Source organism: Oncorhynchus mykiss, chromosome 29 (assembly GCF_057628025.1).
Source record: "Oncorhynchus mykiss isolate SJ-2025 chromosome 29, ASM5762802v1, whole genome shotgun sequence".
NCBI classification, from domain to species: domain Eukaryota; kingdom Metazoa; phylum Chordata; class Actinopteri; order Salmoniformes; family Salmonidae; genus Oncorhynchus; species Oncorhynchus mykiss.
This window is the reverse complement of record NC_143050.1, coordinates 16,403,522-16,427,091: the sequence shown is the minus strand read 5'-3', so window position 1 is coordinate 16,427,091 and position 23,570 is coordinate 16,403,522. Positions and strand designations below refer to the sequence as shown.

Below are 23,570 nucleotides of genomic sequence, written 5' to 3'. Positions count from 1 at the left end.
CCTGCTCAAGCCAGTGCATGTCCAGGCCCGTCTGAAGTTTGCCAATGACCATCTGGATGATCCAGAGGAGGAATGGGAGAAGGTCATGTGGTCTGATGAGACAAAAATAGAGCTTTTTGGTCTAAACCACTCGCCGTGTTTGGAGGAAAAAGAAAAAAAGAAAGATGAGTACAAAAGAAAGATGAGTACAACCCCAACTGTGAAGCATGGAGGTGGAAACTTTGGGGATGCTTTTCTGCAAAGGGGACAGGATGACTGCACCGTATTGAGGGGAGGATGGATGGGGCCATGTATCGCGAGATCTTGGCCAACAACCTCCTTCCCTCAGTAAGAGCATTGAAGATGGGTCGTGGCTGGGTCTTCCAGCATGACAACGACCCAAAACACACAGCCAGGGCAACTAAGGAGTGGCTCCGTAAGAAGTATCTCGAGGTCCTGGAGTGACCTAGCCAGTCTCCAGACCTGAACCCAATAGAAAATCTTTGGAGGGAGCTGAAAGTCCGTATTGCCCAGCGACAGCCCCGAAACCTGAAGGATCTGGAGAAGGTCTGAATGGAGGAGTGGGCCAAAATCCCTGCTGCAGTGTGTGCAAACCTGGTCAAGAACTACAGGAAATGTATGATCTCTGTAATTGCAAACAAAGATTTCTGTACCAAATATTAAATTCTGCTTTTCTGATGTATCAAATACTTATATAATGCAAGAAATGCAAATTAATTGCTTAAAAATCATACAATGGAATCTAAAACAAAAATCCAGAAAATCACATCTCTCACAGTTGAAGTGTATCTATGATAAAATTACAGACCTCGACATGCTTTGTAAGTAGGAAAACCTGCAAAATCGGCAGTGTATCAAATACTTGTTCTCCCCACTGTACATAAATACATACATACATACATACATACATACACACACATATATATATATTGAACTGTGTATATAATGAATATATAACCTGTTAATAATGTCACCTGAATCTGTTTGTGCTAGGTGGTCATGGGGAAGGTCATTCTCGTGGAGATAAGATCCGGGTGTTCCGGGCTGAGAGGTCATACGCGGTGACCCAGGGGAAGTGGTACTTTGAGTTTGAGGCTGTGACTGTGGGGGAGATGAGAGTGGGTTGGGCCAGACCCAGTGTCCGCGCTGACACAGAGCTGGGAGCAGATGAGCTCGCCTATGTCTTCAATGGTTTCAAGGTATGGTTGGGGATAAATGTTCTGTGTCTGTTTTAGGGAAACATTCACTAACATGTCGTATTTGAACTTTGACCGTTCTTTTTTAGGCTCAGCGTTGGCATGTGGGCAATGAGCCGTTTGGTCGTATCTGGTTGCCAGGTGACGTGGTGGGCTGTATGATTGACCTGGTAGAGCAGAACATCTTCTTCACCCTGAACGGAAAGATGCTGATCAGTGACTCTGGATCTGAGATGGCCTTCAAGGACATTGACATAGGAGATGGTGAGTGACGGATGGGGAGGCTGCTGGGTGCTTGGAGGTGACAGATGGGGAGGCTGCTGGGGCTTGGGAGGTAAATCCTTGTAGGATGGATCTACTGATTTTAGATTAGTGTTATTCATTAAACTGAATCTGCTGGTCTCCAGGTTTTATCCCTGTGTGTAGTCTGGGCCTGTCTCAGGTTGGCCGGCTCAACCTGGGCCAGAACGTCAGCAGCCTGCGCTACTTCACCATCTGTGGCCTTCAGGAGGGCTTTGAACCCTTCGCCATCAACATGAAGAGAGACATCACCATGTGGTTCAGCAAGAGCCTGCCCCAATTCATCCCTATTCCTACAGAACACCCTCACGTTGATGTACAGTACAGCATATGTTGTTCAACAACAGTGTCTTGGAATGGCTTCCCTTCCTATATTTTATAATTCCATTTAAAACACGTTAACATTCAAATGTTTTCTTCTGTGGGTTTTCAATATGTGATTTTCTGCCCTTTCTCCCACATCCCCTGTGTAGGTGTCCCGTGTGGATGGGACGGTGGACAACGCTCCCTGTCTGAAACTGACCCACAAGACCTTCGGCTCTCAGAATGCCAACACCGATCTGTTGTTCCTGAGGCTCAGTATGCCCGTGGAGTTCCACGAGACCTTTAAAATCATGGCTGGGACCACCCCCCTGACACGAACCCTGACCATCCCCGAGGACCAGGTCCTGGAGGTGGACCCCGACTCTGACTTTGAGGTGCTGAAGAAGTCTGCCAGCCGCACAGAGAAGGAGGAGGAGAAGGAGCCCTCTGTGCCTAAGGATATCTCCGTCAACGGAGGAGAGAATGTGAAAGATGCCTCTACAGAGAAGAGCAAGAAGAAGGGGTCAGTACTGAGTAGGGTTCAGATTAGTGAAGAGACAGACGATAGGCTTGAGACAGGTCACAACTCTCTGTTGGAGAAGAGACAGGTCACAACTCTCTGTTGGAGAAGAGACAGGTCACAACTCTCTGTTGGAGAAGAGACAGGTCACAACTCTCTGTTGGAGAAGAGACAGGTCACAACTCTCTGTTGGAGAAGAGACAGGTCACAACTCTGTTGGAGAAGAAAGTGGAAAGTGAATGCTGAAAACGGCACTTTTAACTGTCATCGTCGTCATGTTTTCTCAGTCCTGTTGAAAAGGAGGCCCAATGTTAGAGGAATTAAATTCCTATATGTTTATTACCCAATTCAATTAATACACTCAGCCCATTTCTAAGGATTTGTAAGAAACTTATTTGAATAAAATGGGCGGAGACCAGTCTCAAAATCAAGCACTAGCGTTTATTCTCGAGAGTACTGAACATGATACAATTTACAACAGGTTATAAACTGAAAATGACGTCATTAGGTTTCAAACTGTCCCGTCCCTCCTCCACTCTGGTACAATGGCAGTATAGTTCTCAAGCCTTCCTACATAGACCCCCCACCTGTATAGATAATTTATGACCAGGCCAAAGCCTCCCTGTGTAGATAAGCATTCTAGCCAGTCTGACGACACTTTAATACATGTCATGATTTGATTTGATTTTGTTCTCTCAAGGTTTTATATATCTTGAACCTGAATTATTCGTAGTGGTCCTTTACCCTGGATGATTACACTAGGAATGTCCGTTGTGTTAGGGAGATTGATTGAACTCCGGCCGACCATAGTCTCCTTACCAACTCTAACCTCTGCCACCTGGAACGGTACCATAGTATCAGTTGAAAACTGGTCAAAGCCAACCCGAGATCCTGGGTCTTTATCGTTTTAATGTTAATTCGTACCTTTATACCATACTTCCTCTGCTCGGGAACACAGTCAGAAACTCCAACCCTTACTATACTTCATCTGGTCCCAAATTGGGTGTATGGGTTTACATAGCCGTCCCTTTCAGTTTGAGCTATGGCCCAACTCCATGAATTACACTGTGATTTACACAAATACCTTCCATAGAGACCCATGGTTCTAGACTGCCCATAGTGAATGACCCCAGTTGGTCTACATGAAACTCCACTGAGACATCCTTCCCAATCTCACTCTCCCTTCCTTACTATTCAGTTCCAGTGACCTGCTAAGATGCTATGGTAATATCACATTCTCCCCATCTAGCACGAGTCAAGTTACCCTCTTTGGCCTTCTCGGGGTTCATGGTGTATCAGGAATATGGCTCCCACGATCAGACAGCTCACAACGAATCAGTACACCTGTAAAACCCCACCCTTTCCCAGAAAACACATCAGCAGCCAGATGCAAGACACACCTCCACTTTTATGAACAAACACAGGGATGGAATGACAGGAAAGGAAGTCTTCGTTCGAGAGATGGCCCCCGGAATTCTGTTAATTCCAGTTCTCCTCTCGAACACTGTGATTGTTCGACAGTGTCAGTGTGTCTTACCCTCCCGCAGTGTGTGATATGAATTCAGGTAATTATTTTAGCTATTCTCAGGGTGAAGGCTGTCACCAGGAGTCCTTGGTATGACCCCTTCCAACGGGCTGCTTCCTGTCTATTCTCCTCGGGGACTGGATTGAGTGAATCACCGACTCCTCTAGTTCACCTGTAATGCATAAAATCTTGGACATACAGGTTTGGTTAACAAACAGTTTCTCATATGTTCTATGTGATTATATCTTTAACTTCTATATCTACTTGTTAGCTATTTTTTTAAATGTATTATTAGTTTATTATCCAATAGGCCACTAAGTGTCCTATCCTAGACCACAACTTACCCATCCCCCCTTTGATACCTGGCTATGCCCAGGTAACAACCTTGCCTACTCTAAACAATGACTTAGGTAAGATTAGTCAATTATCCTTATGTTCTGACATCATCATGTAAGAGCCCCTTTCATTCTCCACTTGTCCAATTCTCCCTTGGGCGTCCATTCAGATCTATTCTGTACCAATTCTCTGTCAAGTGTCTTATCTACTTTAAGAGGTATCTGTGTTCATTTCCTCTCTGCTCTCAAACCTTCAAGGTCTCAGCAGTGCGGGGAGGACTCCTCTGTCTGCCCTTTCCCCTATCTGTCTGTAACAACTATGTGTTGCTTCCAAATTTTAACTAAATGTCTTACTGATTGGCTTTATCTAAACTCATGGATTTTTTTTTTTACAAAAACATGTCTATGGTGTCAATTTCTAAAGTCCTTATATTGGTTAATTAAGGTTCTCGATCCTATCCCTAATCCTGAATCACCACAGTTGTCATATATCCCTGTCAAACTTTAATACTATTTAAATAAAAATATTCTAATGATTAATTAAAGCCACAATGAATGCTAACCATATATCTCTTTCCTGTATTAAAAAATAACATGGGTTAAACTTAGAAATCAGTCACAATTTAACATATGTTGCATAGTTTGAGATACCTTATCTACCGTAATTTACCATCCCTAAGAACTGCAACTTATTTATATTCATAAATAATTTGAATGCTTATAAAATCACCTTTTCTATCATATATTTTCCTGCCCTATTGGCTTAAATTGTGTCCTGTCCAAACCTCAAAAGACCATCCTCCCCCATTTATTATCGATGATTAATATAATTTCTGTTCCTGTTGTAGTACTAAATCAATAGTAGCCCATTTGAACCCTTCACAGCCAATGTTTAAAACAGAACCCTGAACCTGGCCTTCTTCCTCACTAGAGTTTGTTCCTCCGCTCCCCATAATTTGTCCTGCCTCAATTCCTTTTTTCCCTCTGTGGTTCAAAACTAATAATTGTGGTTCTGAACTAATAATTATGTCCAAGAGCTATAAACTCCATTATAATTAATTTACCTTAAAAACCAGTACCACCCATGACCACAAATTAATTATTCAAATGGCTCCCCCCTGTGGCTGATCAGACCACCTGGGAAAGCCCTGAAAACAGGTCAAAGGATACACCACACTTTACATTCGTGTTCCATACCATATTAGACATATTAAAGAACGCTTTATCTTAAAAAATGTACTTGTCTAATTAATACTCAGAAAATAAAACTCCTAAAATTCCATATGTGAGTGTACCCCTTTAAGATATCTTGTCTCTGGGAACATGGAAATCCCCTTAACCCAAATGTTTACTACAAAAACAACACCTAATAATTATGATAATAGCCTCAAATCATTCGTTTTAAATTTTCTTAATGTTTCATGTAACTCATTCAGTCTTTCTCCAAATTGTCTCCCCAAAATACTTTAAACCCTGCCATTACACTCACACAACTGTGATAAACGTGCACTGTCCCTTTAAAATAAAACACATTCAGACAGCCATACCATATTGTAGACCTTTCATTGTTCCCCGTAATGAAAACAGATCATGTTTAGAATACGTTAACTTGTTGTTCGAATTCACTGGCGTTACCTAACCAAAAATCAATACCCGGGAAACAACCACAACTTTTTACAATTCAACTATTCTTACCTACCTATCTTATAGCCAAATATAGCCCAATGAAACGAAACGCCTAGCAATTGTGTTGCTAGCTGTAGCATCTTTTCAGACTATCCTGACGATATGCAGCTACTTTTTAAAAATGTATTTGGAACTTTTAGCCACTTTTGAAAAGTGACTCAAAGCTATAATGCTCGCATTTTCCCTCTAAATGACACAACCCATTTTCTCTTGTCATAATTTGAGGAACGTTATTGTGTATTCAACGTAATGACGCAGCAAGTCAGCCTGCCTCTTGTCAAATATATATCCCCTATTCAGATTTAGTTCTGCTTTAAATTCTATCGAAAAAGTAAAACCAACCGAACTTCCCAACTTTCTATACCCCAAAATTGAAACGTACCATGTTCTTTGCTAAATTTATTTCGTATGTCAGTCGATTCATAAAACAATATAACATCCTGATGGCACAAAACTTTATCGTATCTCTCCGTTATTCCTTAGAATTAATCAGGTTTAGGTAACTTTCTCTTCTATGATACATTTATTTAAATACGACTGCTGTCTTAATATTTTATTCTAGCAGATCATTTTGGGCAACATCGAAATTGCATCGCCATTATTTTGAATGAATTATTCTCTCAATTCAACCTAAACAACCTATTAAAAACGTTCAGTTCATATCTTATACAAACACTAGCGACCGTCGTCTTTGTCTGAGTCAGACTTTGGGCGCCTCTCTTCATTTCCCTTTGTTCTCAGCTCTCTTCCTCGCCGCGGCTAACCACATCCTAGCTGTATTTAGCCCCTCTGCCCGTTGTTTATCTGTCTTGTCTCCACTAACCCTATTTATTTGTTTAATCATTGATTCCAGTTTTTCTTTATTTAAACGTTCATCAAATTCGTACTTCCTCCTCCATGTCTGGCTAAAATAGGTGTTCCTCTTATCTTCTTCCTGCATATATTTCTCATCTCCCGTTAGTTTTGGGCCCTCCTCTGAGGATTTACTACTCATGTTTAATAAATCCTTGCCGCTCCTAGTAGCTATGGTATTTATCACTATCTATGTGTATATATTTCTATGATCTATGTATGTGCTGTTTACCATTACCTAGTCACTATGGTTGTTCTACTGCCTGACTATGTGTGTGTCTCTTTAATGATTACAATCTATGTGTATGGATTTCTATTTGTGTTTTCTCCTTTTTGGAAACCTTATCAATAGCTTTGACTGTCGATCAGATATTAGGTCTTACCTATACAACTATAAGCCCAGGGGTTGTAAATCCCTAGTTAACATCTTATTTCAGGTTGTGTCAGAGGGCTTTTAAAGGACACTAATATCTCGTATCTCACGCCACTATTTTAGGTTTCCCTCTCTCCTGGAACCTCTTGTCTATAGATTTGGCTTTTATCCCATTCCTCCAGATTTAGGCTTCCCTCTCCTCCTTATTTGGACTTTATTTCAGTACTGTTTGTTGAATCGGAACGATGGTCAAATCTCCCAGAGTTTAATTGACCATTCAAGTTATCTTGTACGCATAGAATTCCCTTCCTGTCTCCCCAAGCCTAGTTAATATCCCCTCTTAATCCTATGGGTTATCCTATTTGCACAAGATCACCGTCCTATCTCCCAGCACCTATTTAATATCCCCTCTTAATCTCGGGCGGATATGCCTCTCATGATTAAGTTTAGTTTATTTATGGTAGTGCACTTTACCTGAGGTCATTTCAGACCTGCCAGTGTATATTGGTCATACAAACCCAGTGTATATTGGCCATACAAAACCCTGTGGATCTGTTTGGAATAGTAAAGCTCCTATTAATGATAAATTCGAAACATTTTAGAATATCAAATCAAAGATAACTTAAATCATTCCCCCCAGAATCGAGAATATAGGCTACTGACCTTGTCGCCGACTGGGAAAAGCAATGTTCGTTGGATCTAGTCACCGTCCCTGTCAGTCTGGTGTGTGTACCGGCCTGTTCTTTAACCTTAATTCAGAGGCCAGGTCTTAAAATAACGGGACTAGACCCGCCCGTGCACGATGTTCGGCGTACGACCTTCAGATGGCAAAGACAGTTATTTAGACCCGGCGTTCGAAGGACCAATTGTTGGAGGAATTCAATTCCTATATGTTTATTACCCAATTCAATTAATACACTCAGCCCATTTCTAAGGATTTGTAAGAAACTTATTTGCATAAAATGGGCAGAGACCAGTCTCAAAATCAAGCACTAGCGTTTATTCTCGAGAGTACTGAACATGATACAATTTACAACAGGTTAAATGACGTCATTAGGTTTCAAACTGTCCCGTCCCTCCTCCACTCTGGTACAATGGCAGTATAGTTCTCAAGCCTTCCTACATAGACCCCCACCAGTATAGATCATTTATGACCAGGCCAAAGCCTCCCTGTGTAGATAAGCATTCTAGCCAGTCTGACGATAAGTTAATTTGTTTCTACCAAGGAACAGACAGTCATTGTTCTAATTCTTGATAATAATTACACACATTATATTCAGTACTAGGATTAAAATAAAATGTATACATCTATACAGTAACATAATAGTATTCTGATTAGTCAGTCCTGATTGAAATGTATACATAATTAGTCATTATTGATTAGAAAAATCCCTTAACACCCAACTACGCTGACATTGTGTGTTGCACTCAGGTTCCTGTTCAAGGCCAAGAAGGCAGCTTTAACTTCGCCCCCTGTTGTTCCCACCATGCCCCGTCTGATGGAGGAAGTGGTCCCAGACGACAGAGATGACGATGACATCATCCTCAACACCACCACAGTATGACCTTTAACATCTCTTCAGATCCTCGTGTTTGAACCTTACTTCTCTTCACTGGGACATTTTTGTCTGGAAATGTTTTTTTTAAATTCATTTTTAGTTTTAGGTAGTTCAACTCCTTGTTAATCATGTTTTCTGCTCACATTCTCTGTGTTCAGTACTATTATTCAGTGCGAGTGATTGCGGGACAAGAGCCCAGCGGGGTGTGGGTAGGCTGGATCACCCCTGACTACCACCAATACGACCTGCACTTTGACCTCAGCAAAGTAAGAAATGTCACAGTCACCGTGGGAGATGACAAAGGCAACATACATGACAGGTGAGTAACGCGTCCCTGTGCACACACACACACATGCACAGTATTCACAAAGACATAATACCTTAATATCTTCCGATGTTGTCTCAGTATGAAGCGCAGTAACTGCTACATGGTGTGGGGAGGGGAGTTCAGCAGCTCCCAGCAGACCCGTGTCAGTCAGGAGGACTTTGTGATTGGCTGCCTTATTGACCTTGACACAGGACTCATGACTTTCACAGCCAATGGGAAAGAGATCAACACCTTCTACCAGGTGAGATGCAGTGTTCAGTGTAAACATGTATTCTGCATTGTGTCCCACCACCCGCCAACCCCTCTTTTGCGCTACTGCTACTCTCTGTCCATCATATATGCATAGTCACTTTAACCATATCTACATGTACATACTACCTCAATCAGCCTGACTAACCGGTGTCTGTATGTAGCCTCACTACTTTTATAGCCTCGCTACTGTTTTTCACTGTCTTTTTACTGTTGTTTTATTTTACTTACCTATTGTTCACCTAATACCTTTTTTGTACTGTTGGTTAGAGCCTGTAAGTAAGCATTTCACTGTAAGGTCTACAACTGTTGTATTCGGGCGCACGTGACAAATACACTTCGATTTGATTTGTATTTCATTACTCATGTCAAGGGTTACTGGTTTAATAATAAGCAAAGTACAAACTGCTCTGGGCTTGACTGCTTGATTGATTGAATTTATTAGACAATTTTAAGAAAATAGATAAGAGACACCTCCACATACAATTAAAAAATCATCAAGGATAACACATTAAAGCTCGAAATCTAATTTCCATTGTGGCTTCCTGTGTAACACTGTGGTTGTTTGTTCTAGGTGGAGCCCAACACTAAATTGTTCCCAGCTGTCTTTGTCCTGCCCTCCAGTCAGAACATGCTGCAAGTGGACCTGGGGAAGCTCAAGGTCAGACTCAGCGAGAATCACCCCTCCACTGTCTGTATTTTACAGTGTTACCCCTCCACTGTCTGTATTTTACAGTGTTACCCCTCCACTGTCTGCGTTTTACAGTGTTACCCCTCCACTGTCTGTGTTTTACAGTGTTACCCCTCCACTGGCTGCGTTTTACAGTGTTACCCCTCCACTGTCTGCGTTTTACAGTGTTACCCCTCCACTGTCTGCGTTTTACAGTGTTACCCCTCCACTGTCTGCGTTTTACAGTGTTACCCCTCCACTGTCTGTGTTTTACAGTGTTACCCCTCCACTGTCTGCGTTTTACAGTGTTACCCCTCCACTGTCTGCGTTTTACAGTGTTACCCCTCCACTGTCTGTGTTTTACATTGTTACCCCTCCACTGTGCGTTTTACAGTGTTACCCCTCCACTGTCTGCGTTTTACAGTGTTACCCCTCCACTGTCTGCGTTTTACAGTGTTACCCCTCCACTGTCTGCGTTTTACAGTGTTACCCCTCCACTGTCTGTGTTTTACAGTGTTACCCCTCCACTGTCTGCGTTTTACAGTGTTACCCCTCCACTGTCTGCATTTTACAGTGTTACCCCTCCACTGTCTGCATTTTACAGTGTTACCCCTCCACTGTCTGCATTTTACAGTGTTACCCCTCCACTGTCTGCATTTTACAGTGTTACCCCTCCACTGTCTGCATTTTACAGTGTTACCCCTCTACTGTCTGCATTTTACAGTGTTACCCCTCCACTGTCTGCATTTTACAGTGTTACCCCTCCACTGTGCGTTTTATAGTATTACCCCTCCACTGTGCGTTTTATAGTATTACCTCTCCGCTGTCTGCATTTTACAGTGTTACCCCTCCACTGTCTGCATTTTACAGTGTTACCCCTCCACTGTCTGCGTTTTACAGTGTTACCCCTCCACTGTCTGCATTTTACAGTGTTACCCCTCCACTGTCTGCATTTTACAGTGTTACCCCTCCACTGTCTGCATTTTACAGTGTTACCCCTCTATTGTCTGTGTTTTACAGTGTTACCCCTCCACTGTCTGCGTTTTACAGTGTTACCCCTCCACTGTCTGCATTTTACAGTGTTACCCCTCCACTGTCTGCATTTTACAGTGTTACCCCTCCACTGTCTGCATTTTACAGTGTTACCCCTCCACTGTCTGCATTTTACAGTGTTACCCCTCCACTGTCTGCATTTTACAGTGTTACCCCTCCACTGTCTGCATTTTACAGTGTTACCCCTCCACTGTCTGCATTTTACAGTGTTACCCCTCCACTGTCTGCATTTTACAGTGTTACCCCTCCACTGTCTGAATTTTACAGTGTTACCCCTCCACTGTGCGTTTTATAGTATTACCCCTCCACTGTCTGCATTTTACAGTGTTACCCCTCTACTGTCTGCATTTTACAGTGTTACCCCTCTACTGTCTGCGTTTTACAGTGTTACCCCTCCACTGTCTGTATTTTACAGTGTTACCCCTCTACTGTCTGTGTTTTACAGTGTTACCCCTCAACTGTCTGCATTTTACAGTGTTACCCCTCCACTGTCTGTATTTTACAGTGTTACCCCTCCACTGTCTGTATTTTACAGTGTTACCCCTCCACTGTCTGTATTTTACAGTGTTACCCCTCCACTGTCTGCGTTTTACAGTGTTACCCCTCCACTGTCTGCGTTTTACAGTGTTACCCCTCCACTGTCTGCGTTTTACAGTGTTACCCCTCCACTGTCTGCGTTCTACAGTGTTACCCCTCCACTGTCTGTGTTTTACAGTGTTACCCCTCCACTGTGCGTCTTACAGTGTTACCCCTCTACTGTCTGCGTTTTACAGTGTTACCCCTCCACTGTCTGCGTTTTACAGTGTTACCCCTCTACTGTCTGCGTTTTAGTGTTACCCCTCCACTGTCTGTGTTTTACAGTGTTACCCCTCCACTGTCTGTGTTTTACAGTGTTACCCCTCCACTTTCTGCGTTTTACAGTGTTACCCCTCCACTGTCTGTGTTTTACATTGTTACCCCTCCACTGTGCGTTTTACAGTGTTACCCCTCCACTGTCTGCGTTTTACAGTGTTACCCCTCCACTGTCTGCGTTTTACAGTGTTACCCCTCCACTGTCTGCGTTTTACAGTGTTACCCCTCCACTGTCTGCGTTTTATAGTGTTACCCCTCCACTGTCTGCGTTTTACAGTGTTACCCCTCCACTGTCTGTATTTTACAGTGTTACCCCTCCACTGTCTGCGTTTTATAGTGTTACCCCTCCACTGTCTGTATTTTACAGTGTTACCCCTCCACTGTCTGTATTTTACAGTGTTACCCCTCCACTGTCTGCGTTTTACAGTGTTATGGATGTTTTCTATTTCATTCTGTATTTTTACCCTCAAGGATACTCAAGCTATTATTTCACTTCAACGACGACCCTTCTACTCTGCAATGTATGTGTTTGTTCTCTCCTCAGAACATCATGCCTATTTCAGCAGCCATGTTCCGCAGTGAGCGTAAGAACCCGGTCCCTCAGTGTCCTCCCAGGCTGGATGTCCAGATGCTTACCCCAGTCATTTGGAGCCGCATGCCAAACCACTTCCTGTCCCCAGAGATGGGCCGTGTGAACGACAGGCACGGCTGGATGGTGGAGTGCAGAGAGCCTATCACAATGATGGCCCTGCACATCCCTGAGGAGAACAGGTCAGAACACTGCCACCATTGCTGACATCTAAACAGAAGATTATTGTATTTGATTGTGAAATGGATTTCAGTCTTAGCTATAGTATTGGGAAAGACATATAAACAGGAGCCATTTTGGCTCTGATGCAATAGATTTGTCCAAATCTGTACAGCCTTGGGCCATACTGTCCTCTGCCTCTGTCCCGTCTAGATGTATTGACATCCTGGAGTTGTCGGAGCGTATGGACCTGCTGAAGTTCCACTACCACACTCTGAAACTGTACGGCTCAGTCTGTGCTCTGGGGAACAACCGCGTGGCTCATGCCCTGTGCAGCCATGTTGACGAATCCCAGCTATTCTACGCCATAGAGAACACCTACCTGCCTGGACCAATGAGGAGTGGCTACTACGATCTGCTCATCAGCATTCACCTGGAGTCGGCCAAGCGGAACCGCCTCATGACCAATAAGGAGTTCATTGTGCCCATGACTGAAGAGACGCTCAGCATCAACCTCAACTCAGACACTGACAAATCCCATGCTTTACCAGGGGTGGGCCTCACTACCTGTCTGCGCCCCAAACTCCACTTCTCCCCCACTGGGTTTGTAGGGGCAGACCTGGATATCTACACCCTCAGCCCCTTCATCCCCCTACATGTAAGGAGCCTCATAGGTTTGCAATCTTTTCAACTTTCAATAAATTTCCTGTTTTCCAGAAATCCTGGTTGGAGGATTCCGGATTTCCTCCTTATTCCCTCCTTTTGCAACACTGAGCCAGACTGATGGAGGGAGAGGGGAAAGATATTCTGTTTGAACTGACTGATGGTCATGAAAGTGTGTCTCTCTCTCCTGTAGGTGCTGAAGGCAAAGGCCCTGACCATGCTGACAGAAGCTGTCCAGGATGGTGGTCAAGCCATGCGGGATCCTGTAGGAGGCAGCGTTGAGTTCCACTTTGTCCCCATCCTCAAGCTCATCAGCACCCTGCTCATCATGGGTGTGTTTGATAATGAAGATGTCAAGCACATCCTGAAGATGATAGAGCCTACAGTGTTCAGTGGAGAGGCAGAGGCTGCTGCCCAGGGAGAGGGGGACCAAACACTGGCCCTCAAAGAACGGGGGTTGAAGGTGAAGGAAGAAGAGGAGGGAGCAGTAGAGAGCGGACATGAAACAGAAATGGAGGATGAGGGGATGGGTGAGGAAGATGAGGAAATGGAGGCAGAGCTAGAGGAGTTGGAGCCTATAGAAAAAGAGGAAGACAAGGGGGAGGATGACGGAGAGAAAGGTGCTGAGGAGACTGAGAAGGAGGTGAAGCATGGAGAGGCAGAAGAACAAGTAGGTCTGGAAGAGGGATTACTGCACATGAAGCTTCCAGAGTCTGTCAAACTACAGGTTGGTGTGTGTGTTTTTCAGTTCGCTGTAACTTTCACTATCCTCCTTAGTTTGATGAATTACCCTAATCTATGTGGCTAAGTCTCAGGTCATTCTCTCTCTGTCGGTCAGATGTGCACTCTGCTGCAGTATTTCTGTGACTGTGAGTTGCGCCACAGGGTGGAGGCCATCATAGCCTTCTCAGACCAGTTTGTGAGCCAGCTGCAGGCCAACCAGAGAGCCCGCTACAACGAGCTCATGCTGGCGTATACCATGACCGCTGCTGAGACCGCTCGCAAGACCCTTGAGTTCCGCTCCCCACCACAGGAGCAGGTACCCTCCGCCTCAGCCACTGTCTACCGGAGGATAAAGTACACTGTCACACTTGTAACAGTACATGAAAGGTAACAACATCTTACTGTTTGTCTCTTTTTGATATGCAGGTCAACATGCTGATGAACTTGAAGAACATTGCAGAGGATGAGGATTGTCCTGTGCCTGACGAGGTCCGCGATGCCCTGCAGGCTTTTCACAAGAACCTGCTGTTTCACTGCAGTCAGTCAAGCTCTTACTTTACTCTCCACGTGTAACTTAGAATTTCACTTGTATATCAAAGAGGGCCAATAGTTGAGATGAAAAGTTTTCAGCTAATGTCAATGATGTATCACCCCTGATGTCATGTCAGGTGTACATATCGAAGAGGAAGAGGTAGTGGAGGAGTTGGATATGTCTCTCAAAGGGCGACTCCTCCGAATGCTGGACAAGTTGAGGCACCTCCGTAAGAAGAAGGTAGAGGAGGAGAAACCTGAGGAGGAGAACAAACCCAGTGAGTCTCACTCTCTATCAGCTGTCCCAGTTAAAAACGGTAAAATCAAGCCAAAAATGTACCATCAATCTCAGTCTAGTCGCCATGGGATAGTTTTATTCGGTTTCAGCAATCAATTATTTTCAGGTTAAAATGATTTTTATCACTAACACAACAAAAAACAGACAATTGATCAATTAACTGATGTCCCTCCTCTATAACCACCCCACCAGGCACCCTCCAGGAGCTGATCACCCACACCATGGTCCACTGGGCCCAGGAGTCATTCATCCAGAACCCTGAGCTGGTGCGTCTGATGTTCAGCCTGCTGCACCGTCAGTATGACGGGCTGGGGGAGCTGATCCGGGCCCTGCCCAAGGCCTACACCATCAACGCCATCTCCATAAAGGATACCATGGACCTGCTGGAGTGCCTGGGACAGATCCGCTCACTGCTCATCGTCCAAATGGGCCCCGAGGAGGAGAGGCTCATGATCCAGAGCATCGGGTCAGTACAGAGAAGACATTATAAACTGGGTGGTTCAAGCTCTGAATGCTTTTTTTTTACTGTTCTAATTACATTGGTAACCAGTTTATAATAGCAATAAGGCACCTTTGGGGTTTGTGGCCATATATCTTTATTTTACTTATTGAACCTTTATTTAACTAGGCAAGTCAGTTAAGAACAAATTGTTATTTACAATGATGGCCTACCAAAAGGCAAAAGTTTTCCTTGGAGGACGGGGGCTGGGATTAAAAATTAAAAATAAAAATACAGGACAAAACACAAATCACAACAAGAGAGACAACATTACATAAAGAAAGACCTAAGACAACAACATAGCATGGCAGAAACACATGACAACAACAGCATGGTAGCAACACAACATGGTAGCAACACAACATGGCAGCAGCACAACATGGTAGCAGCACAAAACAGGGTACAAAGGTTATTGGGCACAGACAACAGCACAAAGGGCAAGAAGGTAGAGACAACAATACATCACGCAAGCAGCCACAACTGTCAGTAAGAGTGTCCATGATTACGTTTTTGAATGAAGAGATTGAGATAAAACTGTCCAGTTTGAGTGTTTGTTGCAGCTTGTTCCAGTCTCTAGCTGCAGCGAACTGAAATGACGAGTGACCCAGGGATGTGTGTGCTTTGGGGACCTATTAACAGAATGTGACTGGCAGAATGGGTGTTGTATGTGGAGGATTAGGGCTGCAGTAAATGTTTCAGATAGTGGGGAGTGAGGCCTAAGAGAGGTTATAAATAAGCATCAACCAGTGGTTCTTGTGACAGGTATACAGAGATGACCAGTTTATAGAGGAGTATAGAGTGCAGTGATGTGTCCTATAAGGAGCATTGGTGGCAAATCTGATGGCTGAATGGTAAAGAACATCTCGCTCAAGAGCACCCTTACCTGCCAATCTATACATTACGTCTCCGTAATCTAGCATGGGTAGGATGGTCATCTGAATCAGAGTTAGTTTGGCAGCTGGGGTGAAAGAGGAGCAATTACGATAGAGGAAACAAAGTCTAAATTTAACTTTAGACTGCAGCTTTGATATGTGCTGAGAAAGGACAGTGTACCATCTAGCCATACTCCCAAGTACTTGTATGAGGTGACTACCTCAAGCTCTAAACCCTCAGAGGTAGTAATCACACCTGTGGGGAGAGGGGCATTCTTCTTACCAAACCATATGATCTTTGTTTTGGAGGTTTTCAGAACAAGGTTAAGGGCAGAGAAATATTGTTGGACACTAAGACAGCTTTGTTGTAGAGAGTTTAACACAACATTTGGGAAGAGGCCAGCTGAGACTGTATCATCTGCATATAAATGGATGAGAGAGCTTCCTACTGCCTGAGCGATGTTGTTAATGTAAATTCGGAAGAGGTTGGGGCCTAGAATCGAGCCTTGGGGTACACCCTTGGTGACAGGCAGTGCCTGAGACAGCGAATGTTCTGACTTTATACACTGCACTCTTTAAGAGAGGTAGTTAACAAACCAGGCCAAAGACCCCTCAGAGACACTAATACTCCTTAGCCGGCCCACAAGAATGGAATGGTCTACCGTATCAAAAGCTTTGGCCAAGTCAATAAAAATAGCAGCACAACATTGCTTAGAATGAAGGGCAATAGTGACATCATTTAGTACCTTTAAGGTTGCAGTGACACACCCATATTCTGAGCGGAAACCAGATTGCATACCAGAGAGAATACTATAGACATCAAGAAAGCCAGTCAGTTGATTGACAAGTTTTTCCAACACTTTGATAAACAGGGCAAAATAGAAATAGGCCTTTAACAGTTTGGATCAGCTTGATCTCCCCTTTAAATAGAGGACGCAACGTGGCTGCCTTCCAAGCAATGGGAACCTCCCCAGAGAGGAGAGACAGGTTAAAAATGTTAGAGATAGGCTTGGCGATTATAGGGGCAGCAACCTTAAAGAAGAAAGTGTCTAAACCATCTGACCCAGATGTTTTTTTTAGGGTCAAGTTTAAGGTGCTCCATTAGCACCTTGGATTCAGTGACTGCCTCCAGGGAGAAACTTTGTAGCGGGACAGGGGAAAAAGAGGGAGAAGCATCAGGGATAGTTTCATTAGAAGGGGTGGGAGATGAGGAAATGTCGGACAGGCAAGGAGGCATGGCTGAGTCATATAGGAATCCTGACTTAGTGAAGTGGTGATTAAAGAGCTCAGCCATGTGCTTCTTGTCAGTAACAACCATATCATCAACTTTAAGGGACATGGGCAGCTGTGAGGAGGAGGCTTCATTCTCCAGGTCATTAACCATTTTCCAGAACTTCCGGATAGCCTGAGTGCACTTATTTCTCCTTTGCCTGAACGAGAGCCAGTCAGCCTGAGTATGCGTGTGCCGAGCCTTTCGGCAAATGGAATTCTTGAGGTGGAGTAACTCTGCAAGATCACGGTTGAACCAGGGGCTGAACCTGTTTTTAATTCTCATTTTCTTTATGGGAGCGTGTTTGTTAACAATATCACTGAAAATATTAAAAAAAGAAGGTCCAAGCATCATCGACAGAGATGATTCTATACCATTTTACAGAGGCCAGGAAGGCTTGCTCATTAAAGTTTTTTAGCAAGTGTCTATGACAAATCAGGACTGGTCGTTTCACTGAGCAGCCATTACGAACACTGGCAGTAAAACAGTGATCACTAAGTCATTACAGAAAACACCAGACTGATACCTATCAGGATTGTTTGTGAGTATAACATCGATGAGAGTAGCCTTTTCTGGGTGTTTAGAGTCATACCATGTGGGATTGGTAATAATCTGAGAAATATTTATGGAATCCCCATTGCTTTAGGACTTCGGTAGGTGGTTTAAGCATGTCCCAGTTTAGGTCACCTAACAGGACAAATTCAGACTTAGTGTAAGGGGCCAGGAGAGAGCCTAGGGCAGGTATGGTACAGGCCGGTGCTGATGGACGATGATAACACCCAGCAACAGTCAACAAAGAGTTATTTGAAAGTATCTAGGCACTCTGCATTGTGTCATGCATAAGAACATCCCTTAGCCGTGGTATATTGGCCATATACCAGAACCCCACGGGCCTTATTGCTTTAGTATACCGGAGAGAGAACTGGAGGAACTGAGAATCAGCATGAGCCTTCTTTCTCCATCAGGAACATCATGAGCAACAAAGTGTTTTATCAGCACCCCAACCTGATGCGTGCGCTGGGCATGCACGAGACTGTCATGGAGGTGATGGTCAACGTGCTGGGTGGTGGTGACTCCAAGGTGAAGTGGTTATATGCTTCATAACTACAGGATCAATGCTTGTCTGCAAATTCAAATGCGTAACATATTTTTACACTGTAGTCATTCACCCTACATGTGTTCTTCTGCAGGAGATCAGATTCCCTCGTATGGTCACCAACTGCTGTCGTTTCCTGTGCTACTTCTGTCGTATCAGTCGTCAGAACCAACGCTCCATGTTCGATCACCTCAGCTACCTGCTTCAGAACAGCGGCATCGGCCTTGGTGAGGGACATTGATATCTTCTTCCAATACAAGTTTATATTCTTGTATAAATGGGAAAGAAAGGTTGACATAATTCCTCTAAAGGCAGAAACTGAACGTGTCATGGATGTCTTTCAGGAATGCGTGGCTCCACCCCTCTAGACGTAGCTGCAGCATCCTGTATTGATAACAATGAGCTGGCTCTGGCGCTACAGGAACAAGACCTGGAGAAGGTTGGACACCCCCAGCACCCACATGAACATTCTCTGATCCAGCAGCACATTGGTCATCACTCTTTCTGTCTCTTTTGCACTGTGTTTTTCCTCCCAGGTGGTGAAGTACCTTGCAGGCTGTGGGCTTCAGAGCTGTCCCCAGCTCCTGGCTAAGGGTTACCCTGACATTGGCTGGAACCCTTGTGGCGGAGAGAAATACCTGGACTTCCTCCGCTTCGCTGTCTTCGTCAACGGTCTGTGTTTGTTGGCTTCGTGTAATGGAATACACTGCTCTTGGTATTGTCTTTCTGTTTGTCCTTCGTCACTGAACGTGGTTTGGCTCCATGTCCCCCATAGGAGAGAGCGTAGAGGAGAATGCCAATGTGGTGGTGCGTCTTCTGATCCGTCGGCCAGAGTGTTTTGGCCCGGCCCTGAGAGGAGAGGGTGGGAACGGCCTACTGGCTGCTATAGAGGAGGCCATCAAGATCTCTGAAGATCCTGCCAGGGACGGCCCCACTGTCAAGAAAGACAGGCGCTTCCCCGGCATGTAAGTGCCAAACCGCTTCGGGACTCTGCCGATTGACTATCTAGTCTTAACTGGTGTAGCAGATTAGAACATGTTCTCCTTTCAAAGGTTTTGGGTCTACATGTATGAATTTTTCCTTTCTCCTGGTAGGTTCCCTGGTGGAGAGGGGCAGCATGAGGAGAACAAGGTGCATCTGGGGAATGCCATCATGTCCTTCTACTCAGCTCTCATTGACTTGCTGGGACGCTGCGCTCCTGAGATGCATGTGAGTACTGAGCGTTGGGAAACCTTAAGAGAGAAGCCAATGTTTATGGAATTGTGCTAGCTAGCTGCTGTGTTTTCAGTCTAAGACATTGCTATTTGTTCTTCATCCTCCAGTTGATCCAGGCTGGGAAGGGTGAGGCTCTTAGGATCAGGGCCATCCTGAGGTCCCTGGTGCCCATAGAGGACCTGGTGGGAGTCATCAGCCTGTCTGTCCAAATCCCAGACTTTGGAAAGGGTGAGCCAAAGGGGAAACCATTTGGGTTCAATTAACTCTGTTGTGTTGGCTCAAGGAAAGGGAGTATTGATGTCTTGATTATGAAACAGAACAAAAAATGGTTTTAGTTTAGTTTGATCATAATATGTTCCATATTATATCTGTAGTCAAAAGTGTTAATATGATGTGAGTCCTAGCATTATTCTCCCCTCTAACTTCCCTCTGTCTTTTGTGATTTCTAGATAACAGCATCATTGAACCCAAGATGTCTTCCAGTTTTGTGCCGGACCACAAGGCTCCCATGGTGCTGTTCCTTGACAGAGTGTATGGTATTGACAACCAGGACTTCCTGCTCCATGTGCTGGAGGTGGGCTTCCTGCCTGACATGAGGGCAGCTGCTTCTCTGGACACAGTGAGTCAGCCTCTCTCGATCTCACTACTCATATACTGTACAAGGCAATAACTTGCTCTTATGCAGGAGTGAGACACTAAGCATATATTGACTGTAAACAGAACTACAGCTAATTTGTTGGCATATCAGCATAATGTTTGATTAAAAATGTGTCTCAACGTTTGAATTGAGTTGTTAGTGTGTGTGGTCTTTTGAACACAGAGAATATGACAGTTTAAATCTGGGTTGGGCAACTGGCGACCCGCGGCTCCCCTTTTGTAGTCCAGTGGATTACTGTTGAGAGTTAGAATAGTAGAATACACAAGGGGCAATTTCAGAATGTGGTTGTTCATCAGCAGTTTTTCTCTTGTTATGTCAGTCACTGGCAGCCACTCAATTAGCCCATCTCAGCAAAACATTTTTAGTTTGGTAAGTTAGTTTAGCGGCCAGCTATCTAAACTTGTAGTAATCATGATGGAATTAGTTAGTCACTCTCGATCAGAATTGTAGGAAATTAGCTTTAAAATAAAAAACGTTTCTCTTCGCCTTGGCAAAATGTGTAGAATTGCAGGAAATTAACTCTAAAACCTCAAAAGGGGGAGCCTCTAAAATGTTTTCCCAGTGGGGGAGTGGGGGGAAACAACATTTCACGTAGTGCCCCAAAAATGCTAGGGCTGGCTTTGACTGCCGGTGTGGGTATGGATGTGGGGACGCAGACCTGAAATTGGTTTTGTGGCCCCTACGCCCAACAAAGTTGCCCATCCCTGGTTTATATGGATCTCTCCCCACTAGGCAGCTTTCTGCACCACAGAGATGGCCCTGGCTCTGAACCGCTACCTCTCTCTGGCCGTGCTGCCCCTCATCAACAAGTGTGCCTTCCTGTTTGCCGGCACAGACCACCGGGCCATCATGATCGACTCCATGCTGCACACCATCTACCGTCTGTCCCGCGGACGAGCCTTCACTAAGGCCCAGAGAGATGTCATTGAGGAATGTCTCATGGCTTTGTGCAAGTGAGTTGGACTTACCATGAGCTGTTATCTGAAGTCTATTTTTCTGCATTCTGTCAGTAGAATTGTCCTCTATAATTTCATGTCTCCTGGACATGACATGTTCTCTTCCCTAAACTGTTTGTACATTGAACTTTTAGTGAGGTGTTCAACCTCACTAGGGTATGTGGGACGCTAGCGTCCCACCTGGCCAACATCCAGTGAAATTGCAGAGCACCAATGTTACGTTGGTGAATGAGGACCCAAAAGCGAATTAACGTAAACAGAACTTCTTTAATAACAAAACATAGGTAGGCTCAGATGGACCGGCAGATTCCGACAGGACAGGACAAGGTTGCAGCAAACATGACGATAGTCTGGTTCAGGCATGAAAAACACAAACAAGAATCCGACAAAGACAGGAACAAAAACAGAGAGAGATATAGAGGACTAATCAGAGGGAAAAAGGGAACAGGTGGGAAAAGGGGTGACGAGGTAGTTAGGAGGAGACAAGGAACAGCTGGGGGAAAGAGGGGGAGAAAAGGTAACCTAATAACGACCAGCAGAGGGAGACAGGGTGAAGGGAAAGGACAGAAACAAGACACAACATGACAATACATGACAGTACCCCCCCACTCACCGAGCGCCTCCTGGCGCACTCGAGGAGGAAACCTGGCGGCAACGGAGGAAATCATCGATCAGCGCACGGTCCAGCACGTCCCGAGAGGGAACCCAACTCCTCTCCTCAGGACCGTACCCCTCCCAATCTACTAGGTACTGATGACCACGGCCCCGAGGACGCATGTCCAAAATCCTACGGACCCTGTAGATGGGTGTGCCCTCGACAAGGATGGGGGGGGGGGGAAGACGAGCGGGGGCGCGAAGAACGGGCTTGACACAGGAGACATGGAAGACCGGGTGGACGCGACGAAGATATCGCGGAAGAAGAAGTCGCACTGCGACAGGATTAATGATCCGAGAAATACGGAACGGACCAATGAACCGCGGGGTCAACTTGCGAGAAGCGGTCTTAAGGGGAAGGTTCTGAGTGGAGAGCCAAACTCTCTGACCGCGACAATATCTAGGACTCTTAGTTCTACGCTTATTAGCAGCTCTCACAGTCTGCGCCCTATAACGGCAAAGTGCAGACCTGACCCTCTTCCAGGTGCGCTCGCAACGTTGGACAAAAGCCTGAGCGGAGGGGACGCTGGACTCGGCGAACTGAGATGAGAACAGCGGAGGCTGGTACCCGAGGCTACTCTGAAAAGGAGATAGCCCGGTCGCAGACGAAGGAAGCGAGTTGTGGGCGTATTCTGCCCAGGGGAGCTGTTCTGACCAAGACGCAGGGTTGCGAAAAGAAAGACTGCGTAAGATGCGACCAATAGTCTGATTGGCCCGTTCTGCTTGACCGTTAGACTGGGGGTGAAAGCCGGAAGAGAGACTGACGGAAGCCCCAATCAAACGGCAAAACTCCCTCCAAAATTGAGACGTGAATTGCGGACCTCTGTCCGAAACGACGTCTGACGGAAGGCCATGAATTCTGAAAACATTCTCGATGATGATTTGTGCCGTCTCCTTAGCAGAAGGAAGCTTAGCAAGGGGAATAAAATGAGCCGCCTTAGAGAACCTGTCGACAACCGTAAGAATAACAGTCTTCCCCGCTGACGAAGGCAGTCCGGTGACAAAATCTAAGGCGATGTGAGACCACGGTCGAGAGGGAATGGGAAGCGGCCTGAGACGGCCGGCAGGAGGGGAGTTACCGGACTTAGTCTGCGCGCAGACCGAACAAGCAGCCACGAAGCGACGCGTGTCATGCTCCCGGGTGGGCCACCAAAAACGCTGGCGAATGGAAGCAAGCGTACCCCGAACGCCAGGATGGCCGGCTAACTTGGCAGAGTGAGCCCACTGAAGAACGGCCAGACGAGTAGGAACGGGAACGAAAAGAAGGTTCCTAGGACAAGCGCGCGGCGACGGAGTTTGAGTGAGTGCTTGCTTTACCTGCCTCTCAATTCCCCAGACAGTCAACCCGACAACACGCCCCTCAGGGAGAATCCCCTCGGGGTCAGTGGAGGCTACTGAAGAACTGAAGAGACGAGATAAAGCATCAGGCTTGGTGTTCTTAGAGCCCGGACGATAAGAAATCACAAACTCGAAACGAGCGAAAAACAGCGCCCAGCGCGCCTGACGCGCATTAAGTCGTTTGGCAGAACGGATGTACTCAAGGTTCCTATGGTCAGTCCAAACGACAAAAGGAACGGTCGCCCCCT

General features: G+C 45.2%; 1 protein-coding gene across 1 annotated transcript in view; it reads left to right on the top strand.

Moving 5' to 3' along the window:
• The window catches only part of LOC110509422 (ryanodine receptor 1), a 90,731-nt gene that overhangs the window by 12,793 nt on the left and 54,368 nt on the right, over positions 1-23,570 (top strand). The window contains exons 24-47 of the mRNA XM_090226241.1: positions 994-1,199; positions 1,286-1,460; positions 1,604-1,812; positions 1,970-2,322; positions 8,523-8,649; positions 8,808-8,968; positions 9,056-9,218; positions 9,801-9,887; positions 12,346-12,572; positions 12,763-13,207; positions 13,406-13,939; positions 14,051-14,251; positions 14,362-14,473; positions 14,604-14,744; positions 14,957-15,230; positions 18,371-18,485; positions 18,596-18,728; positions 18,846-18,940; positions 19,038-19,173; positions 19,277-19,466; positions 19,596-19,710; positions 19,824-19,944; positions 20,166-20,335; positions 21,107-21,327. Coding sequence (XP_090082367.1) covers positions 994-1,199; positions 1,286-1,460; positions 1,604-1,812; positions 1,970-2,322; positions 8,523-8,649; positions 8,808-8,968; positions 9,056-9,218; positions 9,801-9,887; positions 12,346-12,572; positions 12,763-13,207; positions 13,406-13,939; positions 14,051-14,251; positions 14,362-14,473; positions 14,604-14,744; positions 14,957-15,230; positions 18,371-18,485; positions 18,596-18,728; positions 18,846-18,940; positions 19,038-19,173; positions 19,277-19,466; positions 19,596-19,710; positions 19,824-19,944; positions 20,166-20,335; positions 21,107-21,327 — 4,711 coding nt within the window. The remainder of the gene's footprint in view (positions 1-993; positions 1,200-1,285; positions 1,461-1,603; positions 1,813-1,969; positions 2,323-8,522; positions 8,650-8,807; positions 8,969-9,055; positions 9,219-9,800; positions 9,888-12,345; positions 12,573-12,762; positions 13,208-13,405; positions 13,940-14,050; positions 14,252-14,361; positions 14,474-14,603; positions 14,745-14,956; positions 15,231-18,370; positions 18,486-18,595; positions 18,729-18,845; positions 18,941-19,037; positions 19,174-19,276; positions 19,467-19,595; positions 19,711-19,823; positions 19,945-20,165; positions 20,336-21,106; positions 21,328-23,570) is intronic.